General features: G+C 39.9%; 1 protein-coding gene across 1 annotated transcript; it reads left to right on the top strand.

Moving 5' to 3' along the window:
- Positions 1-770: 770 nt before the first annotated feature.
- On the top strand, positions 771-10,134 carry DSCC1 (DNA replication and sister chromatid cohesion 1). The gene is made up of 9 exons (XM_083358004.1): positions 771-1,300; positions 1,835-2,003; positions 3,038-3,172; positions 3,813-3,903; positions 5,180-5,318; positions 7,933-7,985; positions 8,241-8,395; positions 8,731-8,879; positions 9,246-10,134. Exons 1-9 carry the CDS (start codon positions 1,131-1,133, stop codon positions 9,349-9,351), a joined length of 1,167 nt encoding a protein of 388 aa, XP_083214130.1. The 5' UTR covers positions 771-1,130; the 3' UTR covers positions 9,352-10,134.

Below are 10,134 nucleotides of genomic sequence, written 5' to 3'. Positions count from 1 at the left end.
ACTAGGATATTCAGTTATATAAAACTAATGAAATATTGAAATTAGGCAAAAAAATTGGTTTTATTTCATTCAATGCTGCTTGTAAAACCTATTTTTTTGCCACATTTATGTTATTTTTTTCCTCCCTCAAAAATAACCAAAAAATACATTAATAAAGAAGCATTACATTACATACAGAATAACAGTTGAAAGGGACCTTGGAGGTCATCTAGTCCAGCGGTCCACAACCTTTTGGACACCAGGGAGCGGTTCCATGGAGAAAGATTTTTCTCCGGACCAGAGGGGGCATGGTTTGGCGTGCTGCCTACATCCCGCAGATGGGACTTCGCTTGATTGTGTGGCCCAGTTGCTGGCATGCCACGGACCAGCAGCGCTGGTCCACAGGTCAGGAGTTGGGGACCCCTGATCTAGTCCAACCCCTGCCCAAGCCGGGAACCCTATACAATTGCAGACAAGTGGTTGTCCAAACCCTCCTTGAAAAAAAACCCAGTGTTGGAACACCCACAACTTCTAGAGGCAAGTCATTCCACTAATTGTTCTGCCAGGAAATTCCTTAGTTCTAGGTCAGGGGTAGGCAACCTTGGCTCTTTTATGACTCGTGGACTTCAACTCCCAGAATTCCTGTGCCAGCCATGCTGGCACAGGAATTCTAGGAGTTGAAGTCCACGAGTCATAAAAGAGCCAAGGTTGCCTACCCCTGTTCTAGGTTGCTTCTCTCCTTGATTAGTTTCCATCCACTGCTTCTTGTCCTGCCTTCAGGAGCTTTGGAGAATAGGTTGACCCCCCTCCTCCTTGTGGCAGCCCCTCAAATATTGGAATACTGCTACCATGTCCCCCCTCGTCCTTCTCTTTGCTAAACTAGATATAACCAATTCCTACGACCGCTCTTCCTGCGTTTCTGCCTCCAGTCCCCTAATTGTCTTCGCGGCTCTTCTCAGCCTCAACATGTTTTATGGCCCCGCCTCCTCCCTTGCCGGATTGGGCGCGTAACCAGCGGAAGCCCCGCCCTCTTTCCATCAACGTGACGACGTGATTTTTTTTGGCGCGCTTTCGGAGGAAGTCCCGTTCTCCGCCTTTGCTGTTCCTCTTGGGAGACGCCCGTTGGCTCTGAGGAGCGAAAGCCGCCAAGGATGCGAAGCCGCGAGGAGGTCGATGCCACGTTGCAGGTCGCTAAACTAAACCCCGCGGAGCTGCTTCCGACGGTGCAGTGCCTCAGTTTCAGCCCGCAGGTCGACGCCGGAGATTACTGCCTTCTGCAACTGGAGCCGGAGCTGTGTCACGAGTTGGAAGCGGGGCGAAGGTACGCGCATGCTCGGTAGCGTCCGCCCCCTCCCCGCGGTAGAGCTTGCGGCTGGTTTAAAAAAAAAATCTGGCGACTCTACAGCGACCCCTAGCACCTGGGAGGGTCATCTGATCTAATTCAAGGAGGGAATTGCATTGCCGGCCTCTGCATGCTCCAGATGTGTCAATCCAGTGTTGCTCAAATTTGGGGGATTCTGGAAGTTGAAGTCCATACATCTTAAATTTGTCAAGTTTGAGAAACATTGCATTAGACCAGAGGTAGGCTCAGGAACTCTGGGAGTTGAAGTCCACGAGTCATAAAAGAGCTAAGGTTGCCTACCCCTGCATTAGACTAAAGTTCATCCCGTTTCTGTGGGTTTTTTCCTTGACTGAGCATTATGATGCAACATACCTGGAATATTGGGAGAAGTTCAACTGTATCTTTTCAGCTGTATCAGCCTCCCATCTTTATTTATTATTGCATATTTTTAAACCCTTTGGTCAACACATTGTAGTTTAAACCTGGCTTATATGCATTTGTTTGATCCTGCAGCCTGGTGATCCGTGGAGAGAAAAACGAACATGCTGTGATATGCAGTAAGGATAAGACTTATGACATGAAAATAGCAGATACTTCCAATATGTTGCTTTTTATTCCTTCCGGTGAAACTCCACAGCAGCTTCTTGCAGCCAAGGCTACCACTAATATACTCCACCCTGAGGTATTGTGTGCCTAAAGATTCTCCAGAGCAAATCAAAATCTTTGAAAAATCATTTCCCTTCCATTTAAAAAAATAAATCACATTTAATCCTTTTCCAAGGAGTTCAGATTTGTGGACGTGAGAGAAACCTAGTTTATCTAATGAATTAAGTCTGAGCATTGTGTGGTCAAGAGATGCAATAAATATTTTAGTACTTAGAGATATAGTGTATAGTGCAATTATTTAAAATAGGCATATCTATGTGGGTTCTTGGATTCATAACAGATGACTGAATATGAAATTCAGTAATCTCTGGGAGGACATGTATTATCCTTGGTTTAGCAGGAATGTGATGTTTGATAGGATGACTGGAAAATGACTGAAACAGATTAATGAGTCTTTTTTCCCCATGTATGGCTCCATGATTCTGTGATTACAGCAGTTATTTCTCCAAGAAAATGCAATAAGTTAAAACAGTAGCTTTGAGAGAAATTTAAGTAGTAAAACTATAACATGGATACCAACATAATTGGCAACCTACCGTTGGAGAAAGCAAGGTTAAGATTGCTCGATTCCTCATTCTGTTTTCTCACTTAATAGGCCCTGCCATGCATTGATATTTAAGACAGCAGCTAAGAAATAAAAACATATTTTTGCTTTAAAAAGTGGTAGTTTGGGTAAGAGATTTGTAGTACTTTAGATATGGTTGTTGGATGGTTGGACTGTATCCAGGGATGATAAGATGTCCAAAATATTTGAACAAGTGACAATTGAATCTTCCTGTGTTAAAACAACAGATGAGTTAAATGGAAGTGAAGCAAATATACCCCAAAGGATGAAGTTCTAAAGCAGTTTTCCTCAACCTTGGCAGCTTGAAGATATATGGACTTAAACTCCCAGAATTCTCTAGCCAGTGTTCTGGCTGGGGAATTCTGGGAGTTGAAGTCCACACATTGGACTTATATATGCAGTTATATATGCTATTTGGCAGTTATATATGCTATTTCCAACTTTACAGATTAGTCTGGCAGTTCAAATTTTAGTTCTTGCTATAGATTGCAGGCTTCTCCAATAATTTTTGGGAACTAAGAAGATGCCGGCCTAAATTGAAGAAACTCAAAAAACTTCTGTTGGAAAATCCTTATGAAGGTCCAGATAGTGAAAAAGAGAGAATTGATACAAACTCAAAGGTAATAATTATGTAAGGTAAGGATGAATGCATAGATGAATGGAAAAGTTCTCATGAGTTCTCAAGATAGAGTTTTTCATAAGGAGACATAAACTTTGTGCAAGAATAAAAATTAAGCAAGGCGCGAATTGCAGTTAAAGAGTACTAACCCATATTGGATTCCCAAGAATGTATGTTTGTATTATTTTCCCATATGGCCCATTGTAAAGAGTATGTTAAATATGTGTTCATGTATTAATTACCTAAACCTTTTAGCTTGGTGTGTAGAGTGACTACAACTTTCCACTCACAAATGTATTCTACTGGGAATCCCAGTTGCTGTAGTTGAGATATTTATTATCAGTGGAGTAATATTTTTCCTTTAGCAGTTTCCAAGTGCATAACTTATTTATTTTATTTCAGATACCTGAAATAAATGCAGCTTGAAATAAATGTGGGCAGGAGAAGTAAACAGGGCTTATGAAAGCCTCATTCAGCCTCCAGCTTTATACTACCTAGTAATTGAAAGCTGTGAAAATAAAATATTAATAATTAAATGTACAAATACAGTTTTAAACTTTTTATTTATAAAGCAATTCCAAGGCACTCCGAATAGCATTCAGACTGAAGGAAGACATGTATCTTTTGTTTACTTCCTATAGTATACAACAGAAAACTTCTTGGATTTGGTCCAAGCAAGTGAGGAAGAAATAATGGATCAACTGAAAGTTCTGAAAACATGCAAAGTTCAAGGTAGTTTTAGCTATAAAATGGGTCTAGATCCTGTTTTAAATGTCTCTTGAAATTCCTTATTTAAGCAGAAAATTGCTTACTTCTACACTGCAGCGTCCTCAAACTTTGTGGCTTGGCGGCCCAGTGAGGAGGGAGAACCAGGCCACGTGAGCTGTGGGACGGCATGCACATGTGTGTGCGTGCAGCTCAACTTGCGCACATGGCAGGCCGGCACACTCATGCAGCCCGGCTGCAAATAGGCCATGGCCCAGTAGTGAGCAGCGGTTTGGGGGTTGGGGACCCACGTTCTACTATGTTTTACTATAATACAGAATATATTTGTGAGCCTTTGAATCAGCGTTATATAGAATAACAAGTATGTTAAAACCTGTTTGCAAGAATCGTGAGAATTTTTCTAATGTTTGACAGTTACTTTATTCACTTGCCACATTTCATTTTAGGAGACCAGAGAGTCATACAATTGTTTAAGAATCTTTTTTTTTAAAAAAATACTTGGTAAAATAGCAAAGCAGTTCCTCTCCGATAAAGGAGAATATTTGTAACTCGAGGTTGAAATGAGGGGACCTTAGTGTTCTCTGAGCTTGGTTGATTCCTTGCAGACGTTTCATTACCCAAACTAGTAACATCTTCATTGCTACTGATGATGTTACCTAGTTTGGGTAATGAAACGTCTACAAGAAAACAACCAAGCTCAGAGAGCACCAAGGACCCCTCACTACCCCTTTTGCCACTTTATACTGGTCTTGTTCTCTGCCTAACATATTATGTAACTAGACAACCAGAATGTAGAACACAGCTGTGTAGATAGTTGAATTGTACTCTTCGGTGGAGATATTTGCATATGTGTGCACACGCACACCTTTGAATCAATTTTGATTCCTGGCAACTGTCTGAACTAGTCCCCGTGGTTTTCTTGGCAAGATTTCTCAGAAATAGTTTGCCATTGCCTCTTTCCTAGGGCTGAGAGAGAGTTACTGGCCCAAGGTCATCCGACTGTCTTCATGCCTAGTGGTTAATGCACTAGGCATGAAGACAGTCGGATGTCTTGCCTAGTGGTTAATGCACTAGGCTAGAATTCACAGCATCCTGGTTTCTAGCCTAGTGCATTAACCACTAGACCAAACTGGCTTGTCTACAATTGAGCATGAAGAGAGAAAATAACTAGGCTGGCACCATGACCATTATACAGATAAAAGAGTAGGAAAAGATCAACAATGCACTTGAGCAAATAAAATATTTTTTTAGAATATACGCTAACGCCATTCTCTGCTTGCAGGATACTGGAGGATTCTAGACTTTGACTATGAGATGAAACTGTTGAATCACGTGACCCAACTAATATATTCAGAGTCCTGGTCATTCAATAAAGTCCCTTTAAGTATATGTGTTCAAGAACTTGGACCTCTAGAACCCAAGTAATTATTTTATTTATGTGTATTTCATTCTAAAAGAATGAGGCTCACCCCGCTGTTTGTTTGTGAGAAGCTTTTGTTACAATTGTAATATGTTGTTTACAAAATGACTGTTTTCAGATTTAAAGCCAAAGAAGATAAGGCTGGATTGATGTGCCAAATCTTTCCTTAATATGGCTTGTTTACTAAATTAGGTGCAATTACAAGTTCACAAAATGCACTAAAACGAAAACCATGTTTTGCAAGCCATAATGGCTAGATTACATAATGTGCTAAGTTACAGCCCCAAAAGTACATCATGTTTATTGTGTGATGTGTGAATTTAGTCTCACACGAAATTAGAAATCATATCCATCTTTTTTCATGGCAGATAAAATATAACTGTAATTGGAACATACTGTTTTGATGAATATTTTCCCATATTTTATACATGCACAGTTTCAAGTCGTATTAGAATTCTGAATGGGGAGGAAAACAGTAGAGTTCCCTCCCATGGGATGGTGGTCCTCAACTTACGACCTCAATTGAGCCCAAAATTTCTGTTGTTAAGCGAGACATTTGTTAAGTGAATTTTGCTCCATTTTATGACCTTCCTTGCCGTTGTTAAGTGAATCACCACAGTGGTTAAGTTAGTAACATAGTTGTCTGAATCTGGTTTTCCCATTGACTTTGCTTGACCTAAGGTTGCAAAAGGGATCACATGACCCCGGGACCTACAACCATCATAAATATGAGTCAGTTGCCAAGTGTCTGAATTTTGATCATGTGACCATGAGGATGCTGCAACCGTCGTGTAAAAAAAAGTCATAAGTCACTTTTTCAGTGCTGTTGTAACTTCAGACAGTCACTAAATGAACTGTTGTAAATCGAGGACTGCCTGCATGCAAGTAGTTCTAGACCACAGGTCTGCAACCCGCGGCTCTGGAGCCGCATGCGGCTCTTTCAGCCGTCTCCTGCGGCTCCCAGTCCTCTGCCATGTGCAGTCCAAAAAAAAAGTGGAACTAAAAAAGTTTAACCAAAAAATTCAAATATGCAGGGTAGGTGCATATCTCGCCTTGTCTCCACTCTTCAGTGAAACCCTGTTCTGCACATGCTCGCATGTATGCGCATGCGCACACATTTTTTGCGGCTCCCAGTTTTTCCTTTTGTGAGGGAACCGGTTCTGAGTGGCTCTTTCACTGTTTCAGGTTGCTGACCCCTGTTCTAGACTTATGACCACATTTGGGAGAAGAACTTCTGTTGCAAAGCAATAGGTTGTACCTTTTGCTGCTGTCATTAAGCAAATCACTGTAGTCATTAAGTGAATTACATAGTGATCCCTAAGCCACTCTGGTTCCCTGCAATGACTGTGTTTATCAGAAATCCCCTGGGAAGGTCGCAAATAGCAAGTCACGTGACCCCAGGATGGTGCAGCCATCATACATACATTCTAGTTGCCAAGTGTCCGGATTTTGATCATGCGACTGAGGGCACTGCAAGGATCATAAGTGTGAGAACCAGGCTTTTTTGAGCACTGTTGTAACTTCAAATGGTCATTAAACAAACGGTTATAAGTCAAGAACTACCTGCAGCTCTCATAAATATTCCCTACCTCACTGTGTGTTTTTTTTAAAACAAATTCCTGGGATGGTTTCAAATAATGCATAGGCAATCCTTGCTTAACCAACCACAGTTAGGATCGGCAACTCAGCCACTAAGCGCTACAGTTTGCTAAGCCAAAAAATCATTGATCAAACCTGCAATTTCACTTCTGCATTTTCCATTGATTCTGCTCATTGGAAGCAGGTTGCGGAGCACCCACTTGACGGATACGGTGCAATAGCCATAAATATAAGGATTAGTTGCAAAGCTGTTTTTTTTTCCCCACAAGCATTATAAGTTTCAACAGTTACTAAACAAGGCAGTCATTAAATGTGGACTACCTAATATCAGGTCAGTTTGGCCTTTCCTTGATGAAACCCAATCTTGATGCACTGTATAATAGCCTTTTCCAGCAGGACTCCCAGATGTGGTGAATTATTGGTCTTTTGGCTGAGAATTCTGTGAGTTTTTATCCCAGGACATGAAGCGATTTGAGAGGGGTGCTCGAGTCTAGTGCAACAGTTCCCAAACTTTCTGGCTTGGTGGCCCGGCCGAGGGGAGAGAGGGGATAGCTCCTTGTGAGTGGTGGGCAAGGGCGAGCGTGTGCAGCTCCATTTGTGTGACCGGTGGGCAGGCGCGCCTGCCACTCGCACGAATAGAGCCTTGCCAGCGAGCACCAGTGGCCCTTGCTCACACAAGGGGATCTTCATGTGCGCGCATGTGCTCATGTGGCACCTTTGTGGCCCAGTTCCAAACAGGGTCATGATCCACGGGTTGGGGACCCCTGCTCTAGTGAAATGGGAAAAAACAATTGTCAGGTTACCTTTGGTGCAAGGGAGTGCATCTGTCTTCAGCATGCCTTATAAACTACCTCTAAGTGGTGTTATAAGTGGACTTAAATATTTATCATACGTTCAACAGAATTGTATTAATAAATAATGTAAGAATAACCCTAGGTGACGAGTTCTAAATCAAATTCTGCAGAGAACAGGCTTGTTTATATTTTATACTGAAATTAGGCACATTTTTATTTCAGAGAAATGATAGAACACATCCTGGAATGTTATGGGAAAAAATACATGGATGAAGGTATGTTACCTTCATAAGTGCTTATTTTTTAACCATGAAGATGATATGCCTGGTTTGAATATTCATTAGATCAGAATGGCAGGGTAAAATTGAATGAATGAATACATATGAATGAATACCTGAGAATGCCAGATTCAAGATTAAACTATTGAATTAATTCTGGTTATCTTGCAGAATGTAATGTTATTTTGAGGTTGATGGAAGTTTTTTAAAAGATACATTTATTTATTTCTGATTTTTAATGCTCCTTACCAGGTGAGACTTACTTTGAAATGAATGAAGAGAAGGTGTGTAGAGCAATTGCACAAATGCTCTTGCAAAACGCTGTTAAATTCAACCTCTCAGAATTTCAAGAAGTGTGGCAGCAGAGTGTCCCTGAAGGAATGACAACTAGGCTGGATCAGTTAAAGGTAATGTGATATGAGAAGTGCCACTTCCATAAATGTATTCAATGTGGAGCATAAATTTGAAAATCCACAAAGAATGGGGTCAGATTAGGACTTCTGGGGAAGAAAATTCTAACCCCGTTTATCCTAAAGCTGACTGGATGCTCTTGAGTCATTTGCATCTTTTAACCTAAGGTACATCATGAGGTTGATGTAAGGCTGAAACTTTAAGTAGTTCTCTCATTGGAAGAAAGAACAATACTGAAACGTGCATTTTTAAATGTTTATTAAGTTCATATTTTAATCTACTCAATAAAAGTTTCCTGGACATATTCCAATTTTGATTTTATTTGTTCAAGGGGTTGGCTCTTGTGGATAGATCTTCTAAACCAGAGATTATTTTCCTGCTGAATGTTGAAGATTTACCAGAAGATGATAATGAAAGATTTAAAAGCTTGTTCTCTATTCGGGAGAAGTGGACAGAAGCTGACATAGCTCCATATATAGAGTAAGTAGTATAATTGCAGTCCCATAGCAGCTCAGAAGCCGTAAGCAATCTTATGTATGCTGAATTTGGCAGCTGCTCAAACACATCTAATTCTTGCTTTAGTTCACCATTAGAATTGAGGTATTTTTAGCCCATTGCAAGTATCCTTCTGTCACCAATAGCTTCCTTATTTTCTTTTGCATTCTTTCTTACAATCGTTGCACATTACTTCAAATTTTCCTCTAAGTCAAGATTGTGTGCTACTGCTAGTTGACACTGTGTATTGAAATACAGTGTGTTATTGATGATTTTGTAATTTGCCTTAGAATATTGAAATTGTTAAAAGGCTTTGGAAATTACATTTTAAAAAAACCCTCTCTTTTACAGGGACTTATGCTCGGAGAAGCAAACGGTTGGCACTCTTCTAACGAAATATGCTCGTTCTTCAATGCAGAATGGACTCAAAGTTTATAATTCAAGAAGACCTGTTTGATAAAAAATATTTCAGCTAAGTAGGGGCTGAAAATACTCTAAAGACTGTCAACTAGTAGAGCATTTTTTTTGCCTCATAGTTTAAGACCCACAATTTTCCGTGAGGCATCTAATAATATTAGGAGTTCTTGAGAATTCTTTACTGTTGAAATGGTTATTTCTAGAAACATGTAAATAGCAGTATATGAGTATTTCATTCAACTCTTTTCTGTATTGTTTTAAATCTGTATAAATTTTTTAAAAATTGTATAGATTAAAGCACACGTTATAAAGAAGATCAGTTTAACAAAGAGGATGGTGTTTTTTTAATCTTTCCTTTATATTACTAACATTTAAAGTTGATCTTTCTTGAAAGAACTAAGTCAGTCTATCTGGACACAATTCTGCTATTAAGTTTGTAGCTTATAGAATTTCCAGACACTCTAGCTTTCAATTGATATTCTGGTATTTTTAGTTCAACATAGTTGGAGCATATCTTTGTCTTTGCTTTATTTCCTTTTCTGATACCAAACTTTATGTGAGCTTTTTTTTGGGGGGGGGGAAGGGGTCTGCTTGCTTTTCTTTCTGAAGAATCTTAAGAAATTAGTAAAGTAATGAATAAACCTAACTCAGTGATAATCTTAATTGCTGCCTGAAATCATCAGATTTGTAGGTAGTGTTCTATTGAATATTAGTTGCTTGGATACATGGTATCTTGCCTGTGAACATCTCAGACTTGATCTGGCTGTTAGCCTTGGAATCAATGTACTGAATTTGTGGGGTGTTATTTTATTATTAAATTTTC

This window comes from Vipera ursinii, assembly GCF_947247035.1.
Source record: "Vipera ursinii genome assembly, chromosome: 3".
NCBI classification, from domain to species: Eukaryota; Metazoa; Chordata; class Lepidosauria; order Squamata; family Viperidae; genus Vipera; species Vipera ursinii.
This window is presented reverse-complemented; position numbering and strand designations above follow the sequence as displayed.

What these genes read in the sequence shown, in the direction of transcription:
- DSCC1 (XM_083358004.1), top strand. Translation starts at nt 1,131, where the DNA reads ATGCGAAGCCGCGAGGAGGTCGATGCCACGTTGCAGGTCGCTAAACTA. An exon ending in CTTGGACCTCTAGAACCCAA is followed by an intron (nt 5,319 to 7,932) that starts GTAATTATTTTA and finishes TTTTTATTTCAG; the next exon opens with AGAAATGATAGAACACATCC. An exon ending in CTAGGCTGGATCAGTTAAAG is followed by an intron (nt 8,396 to 8,730) that starts GTAATGTGATAT and finishes TATTTGTTCAAG; the next exon opens with GGGTTGGCTCTTGTGGATAG.